Genomic DNA, 27604 nt, shown 5'->3' on the forward strand with positions numbered 1-27604 from the left:
GTGTCCTTGCCAACGGTTTTATATCGGAATGACGACGCGAGAAATGAGGGAACGAGTACGAGAACACATCAAATCAGTAGAAACTGGGAGAGGATGTACTCGATTGATCGACCATTTCCGAACAGAACATGGAGGGGACACAACTTGTTTACTCTATGCAGGTCTAGAACAGGTCCAAATCCCTCCAAGAGGAGGGGACAGAGAACAAAGACTATTGAGAAGAGAAAGTAGATGGATAATTAATACCAACGCCACAGGAGCTCTAGGCCTTAATGATGCTAGCGAAATGGCCTGTTTTCTAGACCCGTAGATCTCTTAAAACCTATAAGTAGATATGTCTTGTGTAATGTATGGCCTCTCTTCTTCAGAAATTATTTTGATTTCATGTTTTTTTAAAAAAGGGGGATATAGATTTAGATTCAAGTGTGGGGTATTGTGGGACTAAAGCGGTTCCACTTTTTGGAGGTGCTAAACTGAATGTTTGTAAGATACAAGAATAGTGTACAAAAAGGGCTAGAAAGACCCGCAGAATACTAAATAGCATTTAAGGGGGCTTAAAATCCCCAATTTCTCCTTCAGGAAAACTCTTCCTCCCCATGCGTCATGCGGATATATGGACGCATGCGCACAGGACGCAATATAGGACAGGAAGTGACGTTTTTAGCGGCGTGACGTACGCGGAAGTCGGAGCGGAAGCCCGATACTATTTAAGAGCACAACCACCGGCTGCTCGCCGCACACGGAGCCTCAGAAGAAGCTCACTTGAGCGAAACAGCTGTCAGGCGGACCGCTGCTCCCACACTGCCCCACAGCAAGCATCTCAAGGGTACGTTTTCTATACATCCATTTGCAATGTGTATGAGCCTGTTTGCATGATCAGCAATCTAGATACAATAAAGAAGGATTTCTGCTTAACCTCAGATGTATTGCCGGATGAATCCATTTCTCTACTGTATATATATGCATGATGACGCCTGACATTGGTTGGTAGGGGAAATTTCTTTGACACTGAAATGTCTTCCTGTCATCATGGGGAACATCTGTCACTAAGGTAACTATCACTGTGATAAATCTGTCTGCTACTGGAGGTAATCCGCCTGTTAATGTGGAATTTGCCTTCCAATTGGGTAACTAAAAATGGTTGAGTCTATCATTGATCACTGCCTGTCGCTGATAATATGCACGTATCACTGAAATTTGTGATGTCATTATATGGTTTTGCCAATCCACACAATCATGATAGGCCAGCTCTAAATGAGCAGGAGCAGTATTCAAGAATTACAGAAAATACAGATCCCAAGGATACATAAAACAATCGTGTTGATCTATGGTCTACTGTCTGGCTGAAAATTACTTATTACTTACTTACTGAGTACCCTGGGTTGCAAGACCAGATATGTCACTATAATCAATCCTAAGTTGTTAAAATATTCTAAAATCAATGTTGCAATAGCATGGGCTGCCCGGTGACTCTAAACCCATCCTTCTGTCTTTTAGGTTAACCGAAGAAGAAATGAAAAAACACACCAAAACAAAGTTTATTCTCGCTAGACAGGAGGTTGTGCTGAAATGGCTCTCTGCAGAGCCACCCACGTTCCAAGGCTGGAAAGCACGAGTTGACTGTATGTTCCCCTTCAAAAAATGTATACATGTGCACAAAAAAAACTGTACCTAAGTTTCACTTGATATGGGATAGATGGATAGAGAGATAAATGTTGAGTAATCGGATCTCTCTACTACCACTTAACTATGTACAGTGTTTGGTGCGTACTTCTGGTTCAAATATACTTGTGTACGTTAATACCGAATGTGCTACGTCTGTAATGACCTTTTCTCTTTGTCTAATGTGTTGTATCATTATTATCTAACATGTATTACTCTATACCCCAGTCCTCATACCTTTTGTACTGCATGACGATTTTTGTGAGTATCAGCAATGTTGTAAAACATTTCATTTGCATCAATAAACCCTTTTCTTGGTTAACAAAAAAAAAATCAATGTTGTAAAAACACTACTCCTGCTGCAACCTCTTCTATCCAGAGGGATATGTTTCAAAAGGGAGCCTTGAAGGGCTGGCTTATTTTCCATCTACATAGAAACATTTGAGAGTTCGACTACGAGCTAATTTCTTCAGGTTCTGCAGGACTAATTTCTTCAGGTTATAATTCAAAGAATGAAACAGACACCTTCAAAACTTATTATCTTCCTTTATTTCCTTTTATTTTAACTGCTGGGGGCCCACTCCCCACCTTCCTCACCTCAGGTTCTTCCTTTAGCGCCCCCCTCCACTCTGTGTGGCCATTGCTCTCTCCTCATACGCTGCGACCCTGGGCCTGGGGCACCTAACCTGCTACCTATACCTGGCTATACTGTAAGTACCCATGCCTGGTTATACTGTGTGCACCTATACCTAGCTATACTGGGGGCACGTATAACTGGCTATACTGGGGGCACCTATACCTGGCTATACTGGGGGCGGCAACATTAAGGGCACCAATACCTACCTATACTGGGGGCACAATACCTAGCTATACTGAGGGGACTGATACCTGGCTATACTGAAGGCACCTATACCTGGCTATACTGGTGGCACCCATGGCTGGCTATACTGTGGGTACCCATGCCTGGCTATACTGTGGGCACATATCCTTGGCTATACTGTGAGCCCCTATACCTGGCAATACTGGGGGCACAAAAACCCTGCTATACTGTGGGCACCTATACCTGGCTATACTAGGGGCACCTATACCTAGTTATCTGTACTGGGGGCATGCGGCGGTGAGCTCCATGAGCCGAAATCACCTTCTTCGGCACCTATACCTGGGGTGGGGAGTGCCCATCCAAATTTTCGCAGGGGGGCCCAGTGATTTCTAATTACGCCCCTGACCAGGGGCCTTGTGACAGGAACCCCCATCAAAACTTTGATGAGGTCCACCAATGTTTTGTACTCAATGCATTCTTTTACTTATCCTCACAATGGTTGCAAATTTTACATTTGAAGAAATGTTAATAGAAAGTCTACTTATGTACTCTACTTGATTACATTCCCATGTGGTATAGGCTACATGTGTCTGTGACCAAAAGGGGGGAATGACGATCAGGTTGTGACATTTTAAGGAGTTCAGGGATACAGTTTCACAACTTAGAGTGAATGTTATTGATCAGGCCCCTGTACATTAGAAGGGGGGCCAGCACAAAGTGCTCCTCACTAAGGAAGTGATGTGGATTTGCAAATTGTTGGATAAGATAAATATTGGCACTACAGCTGTATCTGCGGTGGAGGGGGAAGTAGCATTCCTTGGTACCTCTAAAGTGTAGACCAGCGTGCTGTGACTGCATTAGATAGGTCTGTGAAATTCAGAGTAAAAAAGGGAAAAGTCGGCACTGCTGGATACTTGCTTTATTCAAAAGTGTATACAGGCATGAATAAAAAATCCATCCATGGCTGTGTCATTCAAAATTTTCACATACCATTACGTTGGTGGAGAGGAGAGTGGCAATTGGTGCTGGGCACAGGAGCCTGATGGCCGTTTCGCGCTTGCTTCTATGGAGGCTAATTGTGTACAAGGTAGAAGTGGTCTCAAAATGGACTACCATTTATTACCATGTAGTTAGATGTGTGCTGCGTTTTCTAAAATTTTGTGGGTTGGTATTTTAATCTTGTATTTCTTTTATTTATAGATAGGAGACTGATTGGCCATGGTAACACAGGGGTCATCCCTAATCTTTAATCTCCCCTGGTTTAGGATTTGTAGAAGAACTGGTGACCTATCTTTGCAATCGCTAGGCAACTATGGGCTGCCGCCATATATAGTGTTGTGTTTAGAGTGACGTCACATCTCCAAGCTGTGCCAGCCAGTGAGGCTGGGACTGAGGATTTTGACAGCTGAATAGCTATGGAGATGCATCTCAGGAAGGAGTCTCCTGTTTGGGACGTCTCAGGGTATGGTGTCACGTGAGTGCAGTGATATCAGTGATGACGCCCATACCAGGAAATTGATTTGTGAGGATGGGCCTCTCGATTGCTCCTCCGTGGTAGTTTATGGGTAAGAAAATACAAAGGTTTATGGATTGCTTTTCTTAGAGACAGGAGTCTCCTTTCAGATTTGAATATTGTACAAATAAGAGGACATTCCCTCCTGAGGGTGTGTGAGGCTCAGATATCAACTAAGGGAGTTCATGTTATGCAGACTGGGAACGCAGTTCCTCTTCGGGTCCGCTGGGCATCGGCTGTGTTTTGATTGGCTGATCGGACGCTTTGCTAATTGGTCCCTGATGGGACATCTTGCCATTTAAAGAGGTGTGTTCATTTTGTGTGATGTTTGCTGCATGGTTTGAAAAAGAGCTGCTTACCCAAAACAGCAGAGCTGTCGCTGGAATACAGAGTGGTCATGTCTTTTTAGTGGATTAAATAAAAAGCTATTTTCTCATAATTTTATTTTCCTATAATTTGTTACCCTCTGAGGAAGTGGCTGCACCATGAAATATGTGTCAGACACTTTTATCCATGTAGTGGACTGACATGTATAGAAACCATAGAACACTGTTAGTTCACAGAAATTCTGTGATTGATGTTATAGCCTTGTGTCTGTATCTTTAAAGGAGTCATCAATCAAGAAAAGCTCCCCTTTATTCTTCTTACCTGGGGCTTTCTCCATCCCCTAGCAGCTGACATGTCCCACGCTGACAGCTCTGCTCGTAGCCGCCGGCCCGGGGTCCCCAATGGTGCAAAGGCTGACCTCCTGTAGTGCGCCTGTGCAAGTAGCGCTGTCAATCAAGTCTATGTTGTCCGCAGTGTACTACTCCACCCCCCCCCCTTTCTCAATAGAATGTTGAAACAGGAAATCTCCTTTGGATTAAGTTTTATTTTTAACCATTACTCAATGCATGAGTAAAATGTACCAGTATGAGAAGTATCTAGTGGACAAGCATTGGACGTAGAGTAGCAATACACAAGCACTGAGAATTGCTCTGTTCTAATCCATGTTTCAGGACTGTTGTTGGCTATGACTGGAGATGATTGTCTCACTATACTGATAACTAGCCAGTCACAAGATATCAGTTATTGAACTGCCAGCTAGTCTTTGCGCCCTATATAACTATTCCAAAGGTGAAACGTAATTAACATCTCTAGTACTTTTTAACATGTTTTATTTATTGTATTTAGCACTAATATATATTAGATTGGAAACATAAAAAGTATGAGAAATAAATGTTTTAGTTTTTTATGCTCTACTTGAACCCCTCTCCTTAGTAGCTTGTTGATACCAGAAATGAATTTCTTTACTGTTGCAGTAAGGGATTATTTGACATTGAAAGAGCAAAGTCATCATGACTGATAACAAGGTTCCATTGAGCTGGCTTTTCTAGCAGTTTGTACTTACTCAATTTCTTCTAAGTATGCTAATAAATGGTATCATTCTGATTCAAAACTTCATTCTTTTTGTTTTTATAAAGCTTGACACTTGTCAGTAACACCACCAAGTGGCGATCCAAATATAAAACACATGTTCATTTTTTATGTCTAATATTTTCCTGATTGAAACTACTTTAAATTAATCTATTGTTTAGTACTAAATAAATGGAAAGTTTGGAGATTTTTTTCTATTTTTGTTTTAACATGCATGTTTGCGATTAAAAATTACCTGTACAAAAATAACATTAACCACGTAACGACCAGCTAACGCCCATAGGCGTCAGCAGGTCTTAAGTGGGTTACCATGGAAACGGCCTTTCCATGTCAGTTCACGGAGGGTGTTTCTCTGTGAACAGCCGGAGAGCTGCCGATCGCGGCTCGCCGGCAAAATGTAAACACGCGGGGAAGAAATCCCCGCTGTTTACATCATACGGCTCTGCTGCGCAGCAGCGCCGTAGGGTAGATCGGCGATCCCCGGCCTCTGATTGGCCGGGGATCGCCGTCATTTGATAGGCTGAAGCCTATCCTACCGTCCTGCGCACATCACAGCAATAGCGAGAGGCAGGAAGAGGTAGGGAGGACGGAAAACGCTGCAGAGGGGGGCTTTGAGGAGCCCCCCCCCCCCCGCTCGGCCACACAGAGCGGCGGCGATCAGACCCCCCCAGCAGGTCATCCCCCTAGTGCAGAGCCCACGCAGCACAGATCTCTAAAACACAGCCCGGTCCTTAAGTGTTTAAGAATTATTAATTAGATTTCTAAAGTTTACTGGGCAGCATACATAGTTTTAAAGCTGGCATTTTGCACTGAGCTAGATTGACAGAAAAGTGTACATGGAATTCACTCACGTGTGTCCCACCTCGTGTGCAATGGTGAAGGCTGTTGCTAGACCAATATCTTCATTTATACTGCAACTTCTTTCTCTTTCACACATACCACCTACTGGTGCCAAACCTAAGCAAAAATGGAGAAAATACAAGTTAAAATCTTCATGTGAGCTGGAAATGTCAGTTAGCAGTGTGTGTGTATAAAGAACACCCCATTTTTTAATTTTTATTGAAATGCAAGAAAAAGGTAAAGTTACCCAAACCTGGAAAATAGTGTACGTTGAAGAATTATACAAAATGGCCTTTACAGGGAACAAGAAATGGGTTAACAACTTACAGCTGTTCTGCAGCAATGAAGGTTGATGAAACCAGAAAGCTGTTACTACTAGAGTTGAGCCGAAATTTGCGATTACGATGCGAAATTACGGTAGCGTAATTGCCATTAAAATCGTAATTGAAAATACCGTAAGCGTAATTTTCAACGCGTAATTTCGCGTTTCGTTCATGCCGTAATTTCGCATTAAACGCTACCGTAACGCTCCGTATAATATAAAAAAGCCGCCGACTTTAAGGGTTAATAGCAAAGCCCCCTTAAATGCTAAGAGCCTCAAATTTGGAGAATATATTAAGGAGATCAGGAGGAATAAGAGGAAAATTTTTTTTTTCAAAAAGACCTTATAGTTTTTGAGAAAATCGATGTTAAAGTTTCAAAGGAAAAATGTAAACATTTAAAAACCCGCCGACTTTAACGGTTAATAGCAAAGCCTGCTTAAAGTTTAGGAACACCAAATTCCCAGGGTATATTAAGGGGATCAGTGGGAATAAGAGGAAAAATTTTTTTTTCAAAAAGACCTTATAGTTTTTGAGAAAATCGATTTTTAAGTTTCAAGGGCGAAAATGTCTTTTAAATGCAGAAAATGTCAGTTTTTTTTTGCACAGGTAACAATAGTGTATTATTTTCATAGATTCCCCCAAGTGGGAAGAGTTTTACTTACTTCGTTCTGAGTGTGGGAAATATAAAAAAAAACGACGTGGGGTCCCCCCTCCCAGACCTCTTTAACCCCTTGTCCCCCATGCAGGCTGGGATAGCCAGAATGCGGAGCACCGGCCGCGTGGGGCTCCGCACCCTGACTATACCAGCCCGCATGGTCCATGGATTAGGGGGTCTCGGAAGGGGAGGGGCAGCCAAGCTTTCCCCTCCCCCTCTGAGCCCTTGTCCAATCCAAGGACAAGGGGCTCTTCTCCACCTCCGATGGGCGGTGGAGGTGGAGGCCGCGATTTCCTGGGGGGGAGGTTCATGGTGGAATCTGGGAGTCCCCTTTAAAAAGGGGTCCCCCAGATGCCCACCCCCCCTCCCAGGAGAAATGAGTATAGAGGTACTTGTACCCCTTACCCATTTCCTTTAAGAGTTAAAAGTAAATAAACACACAAACACTTAGAAAAAGTATTTTAATTGAACAAAAAACATAACCACGAAAAAAGTCCTTTAATATTCTTAATTAACCATTAATACTTACCTGTCCCTTTAAATAAATGATCCCTCGCAATATCCTCGGAAATGTTCTATCAGTTACAATGTAACAAAGTTATTACAATGTAACAACTTTGTTACATTGTAACTACGCCGCACCCGACGTCACTCATCGCGAGGATTCCGAGGATATTGCGAGGGATCATTTATTTAAAGGGACAGGTAAGTATTAATGGTTAATTAAGAATATTAAAGGACTTTTTTCGTGGTTATGTTTTTAAAATACTTTTTCTAAGTGTCTGTGTGTTTATTTACTTTAACTCTTAAAGGAAATGGGTAAGGGGTACAAGTACCTCTATACTCATTTCTCCTGGGAGGGGGGGGTGGGCATCTGGGGGACCCCTTTTTAAAGGGGACTCCCAGATTCCACCATGAACCTCCCCCCTAGGGAAATTGCGGACTCCACCTCCACCGCCCATCGGAGGTGGAGAAGAGCCCCTTGTCCTTGGATTGGACAAGGGCTCGGAGGGGGAGGGGAAAGCTTGGCTGCCCCTCCCCTTCCGAGACCCCCCAATCCATGGACCATGCGGGCTGGTATAGTCAGGGTGCGGAGCCCCACGCGGCCGGTGCTCCGCATTCTGGCTATCCCAGCCTGCATGGGGGACAAGGGGTTAAAGAGGTCTGGGAGGGGGGACCCCACGTCGTTTTTTTTTTATATTTCCCACACTCAGAACGAAGTAAGTAAAACTCTTCCCACTTGGGGGAATCTATGAAAATAATACACTATTGTTACCTGTGCAAAAAAAACTGACATTTTCCGCATTTAAAAGACATTTTCGCCCTTGAAACTTAAAAATCGATTTTCTCAAAAACTATAAGGTCTTTTTGAAAAAAAAAATTTTCCTCTTATTCCCACTGATCCCCTTAATATACCCTGGGAATTTGGTGTTCCTAAACTTTAAGCAGGCTTTGCTATTAACCGTTAAAGTCGGCGGGTTTTTAAATGTTTACATTTTTCCTTTGAAACTTTAACATCGATTTTCTCAAAAACTATAAGGTCTTTTTGAAAAAAAAAATTTTCCTCTTATTCCTCCTGATCTCCTTAATATATTCTCCAAATTTGAGGCTCTTAGCATTTAAGGGGGCTTTGCTATTAACCCTTAAAGTCGGCGGCTTTTTTATATCATACGGAGCGTTACGGTTTAACGCGAAATTACGGTAGCGTTTAATGCGAAATTACGGCATGATACGACTGTAATGCGAAAATTACGTGAAAATTACGCTTACGCGAAATTTCGCGAAATCCTTCTTCATTACGATTATGTACTTACGGCCATAATCGTAATTACACTAATTACGCGAAATTTCGCGAAATCGTAATTAGGTCATTACGCTCATCTCTAGTTACTACCAATATTTACAGGTGTCACAACATTTCCTGATTACTTAAACCCCCCTTCCCCTTTGTCCTTCTAAAAGTAGTGTTGAAACCCACTGAGGTACCATCATACCCTATGGAGCATTATTTGAGCTGTATTGTACTGCAGAACGTGTGTTGCTATAAAAATGTAGAGAAATCATCTCTTCTTCTTCTCTATTTTTTACTACTTCTGTCTTTCTTACCACTTTTAGATCACTGTTGATCCTTCTTTTTACTTTGAAGGTCCAGTCCTTTGACTGACTTACTGTCTTATTTGTATTATGACATCTCTCTACACTACCAGTTATGGGGATATAGGTGTCTTTTTGGTATATATTGCCCTGTTTGTAGAGGCCACCTTGTCTTGGGAGGTGCTCCCTCCGCCTTACATTTATTATGATGATCAACAAAAGTAATGGGCTTCCTTTATGTTGGATATTGGTACATGTAGCCGGTGTGCCGCTGGTATCCATTTGTATTAACTATGACAATTCCCTCACCTTGTGTGGGGGTGAATGTACCTTGTACTCCTATAGCTCATATGTTTAATACATGTTATCTTGTAAAGAAAAAGGCAATTAACAGTGGAAGAATGACAGACCATCATAACACTTAAAAGTGTAGGCCATTCCTTCAGAAAAATTGCTAATAAAATGAAGGTATCAGTGAGTACAGTATCCTTCATCAACAAAACAACTAAGAAACTGAGGGAACCTCTAATAGAAGAAGGTCTGGCAGAACTGAAACCACAACAGGATTAGAAGGTTTTTGAATGTCAACAGCTTGCATGCTAGGTGCCTCAGGAGATCATATCTACAAGTACAGCTTAATAGTTGTCATAGTAAGAAAGTCTCAGTTTCAACTGTAAAGAGAAGACTTCAAAGCACAGGTTTAACAGGTCGAGTTGCAACAAGAAACCCATTATTATGATGTAAGAATAAGAAAAAGAGGCTTGCCTGGGCTATGAAACACTGCCAATGGTCTACTGAAGACTGGGAGAAGGAGTTACGTACTGATGAATTCAAATTTGACGTCTTCAGTTCATGCCGCAAGATTTTAGTAGGCAATCGATTAGGCAAATGGATGGTTCCTCAGTACGTGACATCAATTGTGAAACATGGAGGAGGGGAAGTGTGATGGTATGAGGCCCCTTTTACTGGATTCTGGGTGACTTGTACAGAGTAAGAGACACCCTGAACCAAAAACCACAGCATTCTGCAGCTCCACAAAGTTCTCTCTGTTAGTTAGGGGTTAACCCTACAGCAAGATAATTACCCCAAAAAATAAGTCTAAGGTATGCCAAAACTACCTTAGGAGATAGGAACAACTGGTAAGCTTGTTGTAAATAGAGGCCAGCACAGTCTCCACACATAAACCCCTTTGAGCTGGTTTGGAATGAACAGGACAGGAATGAAAACAAAGCAGCCTACAAGTGGCACACATTTATGTGAACTTCTGCAACAGATCTAGGAAGAAGTTTCTGAAAAAATATTTGATTGCCATTGTAGAAAAAATGCAATGAGTGTATTTGGCAGTGATAAGTCAAAAGTTTAGAGTATATTTTGGTTTATAAATAGATTCCTCATGTCTTTTTTATCTTCAATTATTTATTTCTGCATTTCAGAGTACACTTTGAATTTCAATGAAAATTAAGGTGGGGTTTCTAAGATATTTTTAGTTGTATAGACAAAAATGTGAAAGAAAAACACTTCCTACCTAGTGTTCCACATGGCTTGTTTTTGTAGATGCAAATATCATATCTGGAAAAAAGCATAGATAAAATATGATATAGATACATTTAATACAATGTTTGTTATTATATTTATTAGATATTTCTGGCATCGTGACCATACACAAGATGAGCTCAACAGTGACTGAAATCTACCCATCCCCATTATACTAGTACATTTGGATTAGACAGGCAAAAAGAGCTCCGAAGATTTGGGTGCCGCCATAGATTGTATAGTGAATTACAGCTATAGCTGTAGGGTGAGCCATTTTTCAGGTTCACCCTGCACCGTAAATTTCTTGACGCCCTTTTGCATGTGGTGGAAAAAATTGCAATGGGGAGCGCATAAGCAGTAATCAATATGAACATCCCACGGACTGTGGAGGAGCCACCTAGTGACAACGGCAATCCCTAGTGGAAACGAAAAAATCCCCAGGTGTCTTCAGTTTCACATGTATAAATATTTATTAAGCAATCCAATAAATACAGCCATGAAAAAACCCACTCCTACCCCCCCCCCCCCCCCCCCCTTGTAGATGCCCTTGAATCTCAGTTGGTTTGGATCACTATCGTGATACATTTGAAAATGCTCCCCAAGGGGGCTACCCATTACGGCGTTTTTAATGGTACTGACATGCGCTTGGATGCGTACTTTTAATGCCCGCGTTGTTTCTCCGACGAATTAGTGTAGTGCATGACGTGCAGCATAACCCCTACAACGCTGGTTGCAACAATACACTCGTTGCAGTTTATTAATCCTTATGGACATGGACAGTTGCCCTAACGGGATCTGATGATAAACTAGCTGCTGAGTACTATGGAACTGTTATCTTAAAGGGTCCCAAATTGGTGGCCACCTAACTGCGTATGTGGATGTATGTGAAAGCATGTTTGGAGCATCAGCTGATGTACACTAGATGGCCATTGTCACTTTTTTAGGGGGGGATAGGAGTGGGTTTTCTCATGGCTGTATTTATTGGATTGCTTAATAAATATTTATACATGTGAAATTGAAGACACCTGGGGATTTTTGTTATTTTTTTGTTTGCCCTTTTGCATGTATGCTCTTCTGGAGACATGTGGCTGAGGTCAGTGATTCTTGCTGCACATGCTTAAAGTACTGGAATCTTCCATACATAGATAAATGACAATACAAATTTACACATTCCTTGATGGGAAATTCAACCTACATTGAAAGAAATGCAATACTTTCAGTTTTAAGTAATGCAAGGGTTCATCATAAACATTATTTCAGCTTACTTACCTTGTTTATTAAACCTTTTCCTACCCTACTCACTACTAGAGATGAGAACTGAATTTTGTCAAAGTAAAATCTGACTCAAATTAGGTCAGTTTCATAGTGAGAAATTGTTGCCCAATTAATGGCACAATTTAATTTCATCATTGTGTAAATGGATTTTGTTTTTCCTATTCAAGTACCAGAACATAGTAGGGTGGCAAAACACATTTTTAAATGTGGCGGGGAAGAGGGCAATGTTTTTAACTCATCAGAATTTCCATCAGGGATGGTCGTAGGCAGCCAACTTCGCTACGCTGGAACTACGCGTATTTTTACGCAAATACGCTTCGCAATCTACGGCTCCGAAATCAGCCACTTCGCTATGTTAGCATATCGTAGACTACGCATTAAAATATGCAAGCTTCACGTATTGCGTAGCGTAGTTGATGCGACCGCTTCTGCCCTTATGCGGAAAAATTTCCGCAATAATCTGCTAACTATGCGCATACACAACCTAATTTAAGCATACATTCCAACATCCAATGCGAAATTGTATGCGTACAAAGGGCAATAAAATTTCTGCGCATGCGCAATGACCCATATCAATGCAGTTACCGCACGCGTAGTTGACTTCGCAATACATACGTCAACTACGCGTTGGAGGCGAAGCTACGCATAGCGGGACTATGACTACGCGGAAATGCGTAAGTGTAGTTCTAAAACTTCGCCTACGAACTACGATGCGTAGTTTACGAGCAACCCTGATTTCCATGCAATAAACTAAAAGATACAGAATTTAATTTGCCTAATCAGCATTGAACTACAATATATTTTGTTTATCAAAGTCAGTTAGTTAATATTTAAAAATGTACATTTAAAGCACACATTTATTAAAAAATGCAGGTAAATGCAGGTAAAAATTGGTGCTTGGTTTTCCAATCCAGACCCTTACTTATCCAGTCTGGTTGGCAGGTAAATAGAGCACAGTGAATACTCATCCCCCTTCATCAATCATAATAATCCACAATGCCTTTTAAAATTAGGGGTTCTGCAAACCTGACACTCTTACAAATTGTTTTTGTTCTAATGTTAAGTGCACAAGCTCTACCTCCTCATCCAGGACTTGAGCATGCTCACTCCCCCACTTGACTGACCACTGTTCAGTAGGGCTTCCTCCCCCTGTCCGAGCACTTTGTCAAGAGCCTTGTCCAGCATGAAGATAATAGGGAGCACTTCTGATTAGAGATGGCATGAACCTCCAATTTTCGGTTCGCGAACCGGGTTCACGAACTTCCTCAAAAAGTTCGGTTTGCGTGAACTTCCGCGAACCGTAATAGACTTCAATAGGGAGGCGAACTTTGAAAAGTAGAAAAATGTATGCTGCCCACAAAAGTGATGGAAAAGATGTTTCAAGGGGTCTAACACCTGGAGGGGGGCATGGCGGAGTGGGATACATGCCAAAAGTCATGGGGAAAAATCTGGATTGGACGCAAAGCAGCGTTTTAAGGGCAGAAATCACATTGCATGCTAAATTGCAGGCCTAAAGTTCTTTAAAACATCTTGCATGTGTATACATCAATCATGGAGTGTAATTAGAGTACTGCTTCACACTGACACACCAAACTCACTGTGTAACGCACCGCAAACAGCTGTTTGTGTAGTGACGGCCATGCTGGACTGGTGCGCACCATGGCCAGAGTGCAGGCCGTGGCGGTCTTCAAGCCCATATGGTCGCCGGGCTGTGGTAGCTCAATGATAGAACAACAGTGACTGTCCAGCTGATCAAATTTGGTCTGTCCACAATGAAGCAACAACCTTATTATCTTTGGTGTGCCACCCCCGAGACACTCATAGCCGGCGGTCATTGCTTCATTGTGATACGCAAGCCCCTTCACCGCGGCAAGATAATGATCACAAAGGGGAACGGGCACATGTACATGCCTTTTGTTTTGTTGTTGCAGCTGCACTGCAGCCAGAAAAGTTAGGCAGGCATGTACACGCACCAGAAAAATTAGTATAGCGGCCGCTGCTAGCAGTGGCCTTAAAAATTCAGGAATCCGCCTGGAGTCCTGGACCATGTTGGTGGTGGTGGAGAAGGCAGTCAAGCAGCTTGCGGGCAGAGATGCTGTGTGGGGAGTGACTTAGTCTTGGGGCAGGCAGCCAGTCGCACGGCGTGCAGGCAGAGATGCTGTGTGTGGGGACTGACTTAGTCTTTGGGCGGGCAGTAGCCCTCCGGGATCCATGCCTCATTCATTTTGATAAAGGTGAGGTACTGAACACTTTTGTGACCTAGGTGACTTCTCTTCTCAGTGACAATGCCTCCAGCTGTGCTGAAGGTCCTTTCTGACAGGACGCTTGAGGCAGGGCAAGACAGAAGTTGGATGGCAAATTGTGACAGCTCTGGCCACAGGTCAAGCCTGCGCACCCAGTAGTCCAAGTGTTTATCTCTGCTCACAGTGTCTACATCCACACTTAAGGCCAGGTCGTCGGCTACCTGCCAGTCCAGGTATTGGTGGAGGGTGGATCCGGAAGGGCTAAGGCTAGCCATTGGACTAAAGAATGTCCGCATGTCTGACATTACCATGAGAACGCTGGAGCGTCCTGTCCTTGCCTGTGTGGACATGGGAGAAGGATTACTGGCAGTGGTACCTTTATTGCGTTGTGCTGTGACATCACCCTTAAACGCATTGTAAAGCATAGTTGCCAACTTGTTCTGCATGTGCTGCATTCTTTCTGCCTTCTGGTAAGTTGGTAACATGTCCGCCACTTTGTGCCTATACCGAGGGTCTAGTAGCGTGGCCACCCAGTACAGCTCATTCCCCTTGAGTTTTTTATACGGGGGTCCATCAACAGGCTGGACAGCATGAAAGACACCATCTGCACAAAATTGGATCCAGACATACTATCCATCTCCTCTTGCTCTCCCTCAGTGATGTCAGGTAAGTCCTCCTCCTCCCCCCAAGCCACGAACAAAACCACGGGAACTTCAAGCAGCGATGCCTGCTGCGGTTGTTCTTCTGCCGCCGCCTCCTCCTCCTCCAAAGAAACACCTTTCTCATCATCTGAGTCTGACTCCTCTTCCCCATACGACTCTTCCTCCTCCTCCCCCTCTGTGCTGCCGCAAGTGTTGAGGAAACATCTGATTCTGATGAGAATTGCTCCCACAACTGTTCCTGCCGTAACTGTTCCTGTTCACGCTCCTCCACAGCTTGATCCACCACTCTACGCATAGCACGCTCCAGGAAATAAGCGTGCGGGATCAAGTCACTGATGGTGCCTTCACTGCGACTCACCAGGTTGGTCACCTCCTGAAACGGCCGCATGAGCCTGCAGGCATTTTGCATCAGTGTCCAGTTGTTGGGCCAGAACATCCCCATCTCCCCAGATTGTGTCCTTTTACTGTAATTGTACAGGTACTGGGTGACGGCTTTCTCCTTCTAGCAGGCGAGAGAACATGACCAGGGTCGAATTCCAGCGAGTCAGGCTATCACATATCAAGCGTCTCACCGGCAAGTTGTTTCTCCGCTGAATGTCCGCAAAGCGTGCCATGGCCGTGTAAGACCGCATGAAATGCCCACACAACTTCCTGGCCTGCTTCAGGACGTCCTCTAAGCCTGGGTACTTTGACACAAATCTTTGAATAACCAGATTGAGCACATGTGCCATGCAGGGTACGTGTCCGCTTTCCCAAATTCAATGCGGAAAGGAGATTGCTGCCGTTGTCACCACTTGCTTCTCAACTTCACGGTACAGTTTGGGTATCACCTTTTTAGAAAAATAATTGCGGCCTTGTATCTTCCACTGCGGTGTCCCAATCGCCACAAATTTACTGAAGGCCTCAGAGTCCACCAGCTTGTATGGTAACAGCTGGCGAGCTAACCGTTCCACCTCGCCAGCTGTCAGACGCCGGGCAAGGGGGTGACTGGCAGAAATTGGCTTCTTCCGCTCAAAGATTTCCTTCACGGACACCTGGCTGCTGTGGGCAGAGGAGCAGGAACCGCTCAAGGGCAGAGGCGGAGTGGAGGAGGGTGGCTGTGAAGGTGCAAGGGAAAAAGCGGCTGAAGATGCTGCATCTGAAGGAGGAAGAGGAGAAGGAGGGTGGCTTTTCTTTTGTGTGCTGCTTTGCTCAGGTGCTCTTCCCATTGCAGTTGGTGCCTTTTCTCCATGTGCCTTCGTAAGGCACTTGTCCCTATGTGAGTGTTGGCCTTTCCACAGCTTAATTTTTGGAGGCAGAGAGAAGAGATGGCATTGCTCCGATCTGAGGCAGACACTTTAAAAAATTTCCAAACCGCTGAGCCCTCCTGGGGTGATGGCACTATGGTGGCATCAGCAGCTGAAGGGCATGTTGGCTGGCTGTAGGCACAGTGGCACGTAGCTCACGTAGGTAGATGGGTGCAATGTAAATAACAGGTAGGTAGGTATATGCAGTAATGAGTATTACAATGTGCACCTGTCACACACACAGGTAGTCACTGAATGTGCTGGGCCTGGCAGTGGCACACACAGTTTGAATTATCAAGGCTGTCTATGCAACGCAAGTGTCAGTGGGACACACAGAAAAAAAATAGATCACAAGAACAAAATTAGCTCTCAAAAGAGCTGATGTGGGGTGCTATTTTAGCAATAAGAATCAACAAGGAGCAAGCTAAGAAGCCTACAAGAGCCTAATCTTTCCCTATGAGAGTCTGCAGCAGCAGCAGCTGTCCCTTCTCTATTTACTGCAGGCACACGAGTGAGTAAAATGGCCGGCGATGCCTGCCTTTTATAAGGGGGGGGGGGAGTGGCTCCAGGAGGGAGTGTAGCCCGATCGGCTACAATGTGCCTATTGACTGTGATGTAGAGGGTCAAAGTTGACTCTAATGGTGCATTAGGGGGGACAAAGCGAACTTCCGGTAAAGTTCGCGGTTCTCCGCGATCGAGAACCCCCGGAAGTTCGCCGGGACCCATTCGACGGCAAACCGTTCAGGCCATCTCTATCCATAACCTATGGAAACTACATTGGTTCTATTAAAAATGCATATAGTGCCAATATACTCTGTGAAAATGCATATAGTGCCTCTCAGAGGATTAACAGGTCAGTGTGAGACTCACAAAGACTTAATACACAATCTGGTCTAGTTCTCTTCGAATAGGATACATTCAAATAGTTTACACACCACAACCTCTGGCATTGATAGGTGGGATGAGTAGTGGCACAAAAAGTCCCTAAAGATTGGTTCTGGGACTCTTAGCGTGAGCACAGACCATGTAGGCAGACACATAATCTTTGCAATGCTTAGGTTACCAAATGACCTGTTTTGGTAAATCGTAAAGTTTTTCCAGACCCAAAGTCACCTGCTAGGTTTTGATCATCAACGTATTCCAATTTGGGGATTTGGATTTTTTTTTGTTTTTACACTAATTTTTATTGAGATTATATAAATAATAAAATAGCCATAGGGGGGACATGGAGAGGAAGGGAGGAATGATGTCGTCCCCCTCCCCATTTCTGCCGGGCGGTTGTCACCCCTTCTGAGCCCTCCAAGCACTTCAGGCGGCAAATAGTGTAGAACCGGCCCTGACTGCACTAAGTTTTCTTGGCCAACCAGTGTCTCTATTAGGGATGATCAAAGATGTGCAAATTCTTCTGAGTTGATGCACATTTATGCAAGGTTTTATGCAAATATCTGCAGCTCTAAAATGGACCAATCAATGTAAACCTGAGTTTAAACTGATTGATCCATTTTCAAACTGAATACATTTGCATAAAAAAATTGCATAATTTTGAAAGAATTTGCATCTGATTGATAATCCCTAGTCTCCATTTCTTTGTCCTTCAAAAGAATAGCAAAAATGACATCTGCAATGTGCTTTGAAATCTTTGCCTGGGAGAGACCTTGCTGATGATACACCATGCACTAGAGGTGTACCGAACGGTTCGCCGGCGAACGGTTCCAGGCGAACATTGGGGGTTCGCGTTCGCCTGCGCCAGGCGAACTTTTCCGGAAGTTCGATTCGCCCCATAATGCACTATGAGGGTCAACTTTGACCCTCTGCATCACAGTCAGCAGGCACATTGTAGCCATTCAGGCTACAGTAAGCCCTGGAGCCCCACCCCCCCTTATATAAGGCTGCCTCCGGCGGCCATTACAGTCACTCGTGTGCCTGCTAGAGAGAGGAAAGGGACAGCTGCTGCAGACTTTTTCTCTTAGGGACAGATAAGTTAGGTTCTAGGCTGCTTTGCTTGTTCCTGACTGATTAATATTGCTTTTAAAGCACCCAGCAACAGCTCTTTTCAGAGCTCAACTGTACATTTTTTTTTCTGACACTTTTGTTGCATGCACAGCCTTGCTAATTGATAGTGTGTGTGCCACTGCCAGCAGCCCAGCACATCCAGTGACTGACTGCCTGTGTGTGTGACAGGGAGCTGCACATTGTACTACCCAGTACTGCATATACCCCAGTACCTGTTGTGTTTACCCACCTCATCACTGCATATACCTAGCTTTGTGTTGAGTGAACCCAGCTCACTGCATCTAACTACCCAGTACCTGTTGTGTTTACTTAACCCACCTCATCACTGCATATACCTAGCGTTGTGTTGAGTGAACCCAGCTCACTGCATCTAAGTCTAACTACCTGTTGTGTTGAGTGAGAACCCACCTCACTGCATCTTAAGTACCTTTACTGTATACTGTTCAGTGAACCCAGCTCACTGCATCTAACTACCCAGTACCTGTTGTGTTTACTTAACCCACATCATCACTGCATATACCTAGCGTGTTGAGTGAACCCAGCTCACTGCATCTAACTACCTGTTGTGTTGAGTGAGAACCCACCTCACTGCATCTTAAGTACCTTTACTGTTGAGTGAACCCAGCTCACTGCATCTAACTACCTGTTGTGTTGAGTGTGAACCCACCTGGCCACCTCACTGCATCTAACTACCTGTTGTGTTGAGTAAGAACCCACCTCACTGCATCTTAAGTACCTTTACTGTTGAGTAAATCCAGCTCACTGCATCTAACTACCTGTTGTGTTGAGTGTGAACCCACCTGGCCACCTCACTGCATCTAACTACCTGTTGTGTTGAGTGAGAACCCACCTCACTGCATCTTAAGTACCTTTACTGTTGAGTGAACCCAGCTCACTGCATCTAACTACCTGTTGTGTTGAGTGTGAACCCACCTGGCCACCTCACTGCATCTAACTACCTGTTGTGTTGAGTGAGAACCCACCTCACTGCATCTTAAGTACCTTTACTGCTGAGTGAACCCAGCTCACTGCATCTAACTACCTGTTGTGTTGAGTGTGAACCCACCTGGCCACCTCACTGCATCTAACTACCTGTTGTGTTGAGTGAGAACCCACCTCACTGCATCTTAAGTACCTTTACTGTTGAGTGAACCCAGCTCACTGCATCTAACTACCTGTTGTGTTGAGTGTGAACCCACCTGGCCACCTCACTGCATCTAACTACCTGTTGTGTTGAGTGAGAACCCACCTCACTGCATATAGCTAGCATACCCCCGAGATGGACAAAATGGACAAACCAGGTAGAGGAAGAGGTAGAGGCAGACCCAGAGGAAGGCCACCAGGCACCGGCAGGTCTGTGGCTGTGCGAGGTGGTGTTGCTGTGATTTCATGCGGACCTGCCCCAAAATACAGTGCTCAGAAGAAGGCACGTGCCATCACTTCCCAAAATCGTGAGGAGGTGATTGAGTATTTAACACAGAACACCTCATCTCCCGCAGCCACCAGCGCTACAACAAGCACCACATCCGCTGCATTTGACACTTCGCAGGAGTTATTTGGTGGTGGTGGTGAAATCACTGATTCCCACCAGCCACTACTGCAACAACAACAAGAAGGCGCAGGTACACCACCTCATACGTCTGAGTTAGGTGGCGATAGTATGGACGTAACGTGTGTGGATGGGGATGATGGTGGACCACCTGAAGTTGGTGCACTTGAGGAGGTGTCTGAGGAAAGCGCAGCTGGCCAGGAGGATTATGATGACGATTATACGGATACCACATATGTTCCCGGTAGAGGAGATGACCAGGGGGACAGTTCAGAGGAGGAGTCAGAGAGGAGTAGGAGGAGACGACTCCATGATAGAAGCAGAGGGAGCTCGTCCTCAGAAACAGCTGGGGGCAGTGTCCGGTGCCATGTATCGCCAGCTATGGCCAGGGAGCACACATGCCCTTCAACGTCAGCTGCTGCTGATGCCACCGTAGCGCCATCACCCCAGGGGGGCTCAGCGGTTTGGAAATTTTTTCACGTGTGTGTCTCAGATCGGAGCAAAGCCATCTGTTGTCTCTGCCAGCAAAAATTGAGCCGTGGAAAGGCCAACTGTCACGTAGGGACAAGTGCTTTACGAAGGCACCTGGAGAGAAGGCACAAACAGCTATGGCAAGAACACCTGAGGAAAAGAAGCACCCCTCAAAAGACAAGCAGCGGAGAACAACCGTGGCAGCCGTCACAGGGGGCTTCTGCTGCTCCACGTTCCCATGGTATTGTTCGTGGCTGGGGGGAGGAAGAATGGAAACACTTTTAAACAATTTAAAAATACAACCATCTAAACTTTCAAACAATTTAAAAATACAACCATCTAAACTTTCAAACAATTTAAAAATACAACCATCTAAACTTTCAAACAATTTAAAAATACAACCATCTATCATTTTCAAAAAATTTAAAAAAAGGGCAAAAAAACTTGCCCTCCGTAAAACATTCTTGGCAAATGCTTTCGACTTGGTTTGTCTTCCGCTGGCTCAAGGGTCCATCTGACCACAGATGCCTGGTCTGCAAAGCACGGTCAGGGCAGCTACAGCATGGGTCTCAGCAGGCTCCCACTTCGGGCCGCAATCCAACCTTTATTCCCCGCGGTGACAATGGCAGACTTGCCCTCCATAACGGATTCCCGTTAAAGGATTTAAAGTTAATTCATTTCAAATACACAGCAGGGCCTCGAAAGTCCGCCTCCTGTATTGTTATTTTTGGTCACTACCTCGGGGCGGGCGTGCATGCCTACCTGCTGCCCTCCTTGGATGTGTAATGGTAGCCGTTTCTCAGGCTCCACACCGGATTCCATCCCTCATTCCCCGGCCATTACCCGGGGTCACAAATGACAGACTTGCCCGCCTCCATATGATTCTCGTGAAAGGAATGTGGTGTCATCTTTGCCCGCCATAACTGGTTCTCGTTAAAGGATTTAAAGTACCGTATTTTTCGGAATATAAGACGCACTTTTTCTTCCCCAAAACTAGGGGGAAAAAGTGGGTGCGTCTTATATTCTAAAGGTACGGTATTTGGGCCCCAAAACATACTTACCGGTTCCTGCAGCCGCGATCCTGTCCTCCTCCGTCTGACTGCTGCCTTCCAAGGGTCATCCGAGGGTCCCAGCTGTGGTCATCTGAGGGTCCCAGCCATCCCATCCAGAATCCCGGCTCTTCAGTGTCCCAGTCGCCAGATCGTCTTCACTGCAGACAGCAGCCATGCGGTAATCACGCGCTGCTGCCTCGCCGACATCCTCCATGGTAACGGCGTCTTCTTCCTAGTTACGGTGCCCCCTTCTGTGTGACGAGCGGCGCATGTGCGCCGGGTCACGCATGACTTCAGGCGCACGTGCGCCGGGGTCACGCATGACGTCAGGCGCACATGCGCTGCTCGTCACACAGAAGGGGGCACCGTAACTAGGAAGAGGACGCCGTTACCATGGAGGATGTCGGCGAGGCAGCAGCGCGTGATTACCGCATGGCTGCTGTCTGCAGTGAAGACGATCTGGCGACTGGGACACTGAAGAGCCGGGATTCTGGATGGGATGGCTGGGACCCTCAGATGACCACAGTTGGGACCCTCAGATGACCCTTGGAAGTCGGCAGTCAGGCGGAGGAGGACAGGATCGCGGCAGCAGGATCAGGTGAGATGCTGCAGGGGCAAAGTGTAGTGTAGTTTGTGTTGGGTGCAGGATTTAGTTAGTGTAGTGTAGTGTAGTTTGGGTTGGCTGCAGGGGTTAGTTAGTGAAGTGTAGTGTAGTAGTGTAGTGTAGTTTGGGTTTCTACAGGGGTTACTTAGTGAAGTGTAGTGTAGTTTGGGTTGGCTGCAGGGGTTAGTTCGTGTAGTGTAGTGTAGTGTAGTGTAGTTGGTGGGGGCAGCAGGGGTAAGTGAAGTGTAGTGTAGCAGGATTTAGTGTAGATGAGCAGTTCAGCTTAGATAGAGACAGTTTTGGGGGGTTTAAAGGTCCATAAGACACCCCTGCAACATAGACGCACCTAGGTTTAGTTTTTTTTTTTTTCCTGATTTTTGCCTTCTAAATCTAGGTGCGTCTTATATGCCGGAGCGTCTTATATTCCGCAAAATACGGTACATTCATTTCAAATACACAGCAGGGCCTCGAAAGTCCGCCTCCTGTATTGTTATTTTTGGTCACTACCTCGGGGCGGGCGTGCATGCCTACCTGCTGCCCTCCTTGGATGTGTAGTGGTAGCCGTTTCTCAGGCTCCACACCGGATTCCATCCCTCATTCCCCAGCCATTACCCGCAGTCACAAATGACAGACTTGCCCGCCTCCATATGATTCTCGTGAAAGGAATGTGGTGTCATCTTTGCCCGCCATAACTGGTTCTCGTTAAAGGATTTAAAGTACATTCATTTGAACTACACAGCAGGGCCTCGAAAGTCCTCCTCCTGTATTGTTATTTTTGGTCACTACCTCGGGGCGGGCGGGCGTGCATGCCTGCCCGCTGCCCTCCTTGGATGTGTAGTGGTAGCCGTTGCTCAGGCTCCACACCGGATTCAAACCTCTCATTCCCCGGCCATTACCCGGGGTCACAATGGCAGACTTGCCCGCCTCCACAGGATTCTCATTGTAGCGGTACTGAACAAGTACACAGCAAGTAGAAAATGTAAATTAAAAACAAAACGTAAGCTTTTTAACAATGCCATGGAAAGTTGAGAAGGAAGTCACACATTACCTGACATCACTGAGTGAGGAAGAGCAATCACGCCATGTTGCGCAGTAGTCCAGCATGGCCGTCACTACACAAACAGCTGTTTGCGGTGCGTTACACAGTGAGTTTGGTGTGTCAGTGTGAAGCAGTACTCTAATTACACTCCCTGTTTGATGTATACACATGCAAGATGTTTGAAAGCACGTTAGGCCTGCAATTTAGCATTCAATGTGATTTCTGCCCTTAAAACGCTGCTTTGCGTCACATCCAGATTTTTCACCGGGACTTTTGGCATGTATCCCACTCCGCCATGCCCCCCTCCAGGTGTTAGACCCCTTGAAACATCTTTTCCATCACTTTTGTGGCCAGCATAATTTTTTCTATTTTTCAAAGTTCGCCTCCCCATTGAAGTCTATTGCGGTTCGCGAACTTTTCCGCGAACCGAACCTTCTGCGGTAGTTCGCAAACCCGATTCGCGAACCAAAAATCGGAGGTTCGCGACATCTCTACCATGCACTAGGTAATATCAAAAATATTCCCCGACTGATTATCAAACTATTTCTTTTGCCCACGTTATTCAGGGTATGGCAATTGCTGACACCCAAATTAAAGTGATTTAATTGTAATTCTGCCTGCCCCGCTATAGCCTTAATTAACATTATGGCCTATGGTGGCACCCAAATCAGGCATAGCACAACTCCGAGCCAAAATGAACTGACTTGACTGGCTGGCCCCTTGAATAATGTGTGCTTTCCTGCCTATTTTATTTTTAAAGAAAACTTTGGACTTTAAAACAAGGCAAAGTCAGATATTTGACTTGGTAGAAGGAAGCCTCTGGATCCTTCTGACCACCGATTCTTGCTGAGTTCATGGTTTGCGCTTCCTTCCGTGAACGAGTGCGGTCACAGTGGCTCATGCCTACGCAGTAGTATGGAGCCATTCATGCTAGGTGGAAAAAGCCGAGCCCGAGTAGCTCGGTGGTACTGCGCAGGGGGGTAGCTTTCCTGCGACTACACAGTGTGGTTGCGCTCCCTCAACAAGCCCTTGTCAATTAGGTTTTAGAGGGTTCCCAGTGCTGGAATGGTGAGGTGGAGGGGGGCGGGGCCCGGGGAAAGCCTCTGGATTATTCAGAGGCTTCCCTCTACTGAAGCAATATCTATTTGGAGCACTATTGAACCCTATGGGTACACTATAAGTTATTTCTTTTTCACTCAGAACAAGAAAAGTAATATTTAAACAACTAATTTTTTTAAAGATAACAAAAAAAGAAACAGACAATTCATGAGATTTTTTTTTTTTTGCAATAAACACTTATATCAACTAGAATTGAAGATTCTACTCATATTTCTGTACCTGGTTATCAAGACGGCTGTGTCATGGTCGGCAATGCCACTCTCTGTGATTGCGTTACCATTTCGATTTACGATAGACTTTTGCCACCTGCAGAAGCTATCAAGAGACTTTCCCGCATGGTGATTAATCTCCAAGTTTGGCTGCAATGAACAATGATATAAGAAGTTGTCAAGTCTTTTTATTGTGCTCCAAGTTTGGCTGCAAGTTTGGCTGCACTGAACAATGATACAAGAAGTTGTCAAGTCTTTTTATTGTGCAAAGAATGTCCAGGCTGCAAATACCATTTGTTTGAAGTACTGGACTTAAGTAGCATCTCTACTCACACTAAAGTTTTTTTTTTATTTAAAGCCCTGTGCTGCTTGTCAGATAAGTTATAATATATTGAGAAAAAACACATCTTCCTTCCTAAACTGTATCCACCTGTTTACCTGAGATATACTGTATCTTAAATCAAGGACACCGTCTTTTTTACGTGTTCGGCTTATTTTTTATAAAAGAAGAGACAGCAAGATTTCTTAGATTTTTTTTTTTTACCATAAAAGGAAAGGTTTTTTTTTTTTGTAATTTGTGCCCCAAAGGACTGTTATTTGCGTTTATCTTGTCCAATACAAGGATTAGACTTGTATTGAAAGGATTTTTTAAATTCGTCGTCGTACAATTTCCCATCATATAGATGTGTAATATCAATTATTTTCGACAGGTCTGATCTGATTTCCGATCCTTTTTCTGATTGATTTTGTATAGAAGTGATTGGAAAACGAGATCAATTTAACCTGTCTATTGGACGGGAAATTGCATGGTGTGTACCAGGCACACGTTTAGTTAGCAGCCCATCCAGTGGCAAAGTTTTATGTTTATGTACTGTATATATTGTAAATAGTTGTACTGCACAAATAAAACTTTGGTGGAGGTAAACATCAAAAATTGTTTCTCAAGACTTGCTCCCATCTCTGCCTGTGCCAGAAATCAAAAGCATCTGCTACCTACAGTATGTCCTGTGTTACAAGTCAGATAAGGTACCAGTCTGTACAGGCATTTCCTATCCTCGGCTGTATCTAGATGGTGGATTTCAGTAGACAGGGGAATCTCTCTCTTTCCTTCCCCAAAGCACTGTAAGTGCTTCTAGCTTAAGCTAAGTATAGGCTGCCATACACTGGTCTATTGCCACCAGATCGACCAGCAGATAGATCCCTCGTGAATCAAATCTGATCAAAGAGGGATCTATTGGCTGCCTACACTGCAAACAGATTTTGAATCGATTTCACTATGAAACCAATTCACGATCTGTGGAGCTGCCGCCCCCCCTGCATACATTACCTGATCCGGGGCTGGCGTGAGTCCCCCGGTCTCCGCTGTCTTCTTCTACGTTATGGGCTCCGGCTTCACTTTACTTCCTGTCCGGGTAACTTTAAACAGTAGAGGGCGCTCTACTGTTTAAACTTCCTGTCAGGACAGGAAGAAGTGAAGCCAGCCGGAGCCCAGCGGAGAAGGAACAGCGGTGACAGTGGGGACACACGCCGGCGGAACAGGTAATGTATTACCACTAGCATTGGTCATCAGACATTCGAACGCCGCCATCGACGCACTCCCGATCGAGCGAAATCTTCCGCGCAGACAGATCGACGGGAACGATCGATTTTGGACGGAAATCGAACGTTCGGTCAGCGTTTGTGCAACGATTTCACAGCAGATTCGAACCCAGTGATCGAATCTGCTGTATTTCGGCAGGAAATAGTATAAGTGTATGGGCCCCTTATGTATGTCTGTATAGGCATCATTGAGCAGACAATAAAATAATAATTGGACTGTGCTTTGCACAGACAGTATGACACTGGACTATAAAAAACATGCACGCTGCAAGTGTTCTTACATGTCCTGGCTGTGCCTTGTTCTTCAATAGTGAATCACAAAACAGTAAAGCAAAAATAACAACCACAGCAATATAAATAGTACCTTTATAACCAAGTCAAGTCAAGAGAGTTTTTGCTATTAACCACTTCACCACTGAGGGGTTTTACCCCTTGAGCACCAGAGCAATTTTCACCTTTCAGCGCTCCTTCCATTCATTCGTCTATAACTTTATCATTAATGAAATGAACTATACCTTGTTTTTTTCGCCACCAATTAGGCTTTCTTTAGGTGGGACATTATGCCAAGAATTATTTTATTCTAAATATGTTTTAATGGGAAAATAGGAAAAAATGTGGGAAAAAATGCATTATTTTTCAGTTTTCGGCCATTATAGTTTTTAAATAATGCATGCTACTGTAATTAAAACCCATGAAATGTATTTGCCCATTTGTCCCGGTTATAAAACCATTTAAATTATGTCCCTATCACAATGTTTGGTGCCAATATTTTATTTGGAAATAATAGTGCATTTTTTTTCAGTTTTGCGTTCATCCCCAATTACAAGCCCATAGTTTATAATGTAACAGTGTTATACAGTCTTGACATTAATATTTAAAAAGTTCAGTCCCTAAGGTAACTATTCATGTATTTTTTTAAATTGTACATTTTTTTATTTTTTTTTTATTACAAAAAAAATAATAATTGGGGAGTGTGGGGTGTAATGAGTTAATTTTTTGTGTCAAACTAATGTATTTGAATATGAAAAATGCTTTAGGGTGTAGTTTTACTATTTGGCCACAAGGAAAGGAAATAGGAAAACTACCAGTGTTTCCCCCAAAAATAAGACATCCTCTGAAAATAACAGTGTCTTATTTTTGGGGAAACACGGTATAAAGCTACATACAGACTTCAAGTTACTGTTGCTCACAGGGATTGGGACTCAATCCCTCAGGCAGGCTACAGTTTGGGACTAGCGGTGCATCTGTTACTATGGATCTAGGAGGAGGTGCGGCGCAGGATGGAGTGGATTTCGGCATGTAGGGTGAGTGGTAGAAGAATGTCCTCGGGGGTCACTCAAGCTTTGTTTAAATCTGGCATGTTGGATCTTTAGGTAACATCAAGGGGGGGTCCCATACGCATGCTAGATTCTCACCCAAGGCAGTCCTTATCGGCTGCCCCGGCCAAAGGTGTGTATGTAGCTTTACTTAGATGTTGAGCTTTCCATAAGATTTTTTACAAATCTACCCAAGAAGCCTGGAAGCTGTATGTATGAACAGTACAATTTTCAAGGACAGTGATATGGTGCAGGTTAGTTTCAGCAATAATGGGCAGTGAAATAAAAAGAAGGGATTTAGAACAATTTAC

At 44.4% G+C, this 27604-nt stretch overlaps 1 protein-coding gene across 1 annotated transcript in view; it reads right to left on the reverse strand.

The window, feature by feature from the left end:
* The window catches only part of LOC137508524 (A disintegrin and metalloproteinase with thrombospondin motifs 10-like), a 157238-nt gene that overhangs the window by 8657 nt on the left and 120977 nt on the right, over positions 1-27604 (reverse strand). The window contains exons 8-10 of the mRNA XM_068233763.1: positions 24389-24528; positions 10849-10892; positions 6263-6368 (exon numbers count right to left, since the gene is read on the reverse strand). Of these exons, the coding sequence (XP_068089864.1) occupies positions 6263-6368; positions 10849-10892; positions 24389-24528 (290 nt within the window). The remainder of the gene's footprint in view (positions 1-6262; positions 6369-10848; positions 10893-24388; positions 24529-27604) is intronic.

The sequence above is a fragment of the Hyperolius riggenbachi genome, chromosome 1 (genome assembly GCF_040937935.1).
Source record: "Hyperolius riggenbachi isolate aHypRig1 chromosome 1, aHypRig1.pri, whole genome shotgun sequence".
NCBI classification, from domain to species: domain Eukaryota; kingdom Metazoa; phylum Chordata; class Amphibia; order Anura; family Hyperoliidae; genus Hyperolius; species Hyperolius riggenbachi.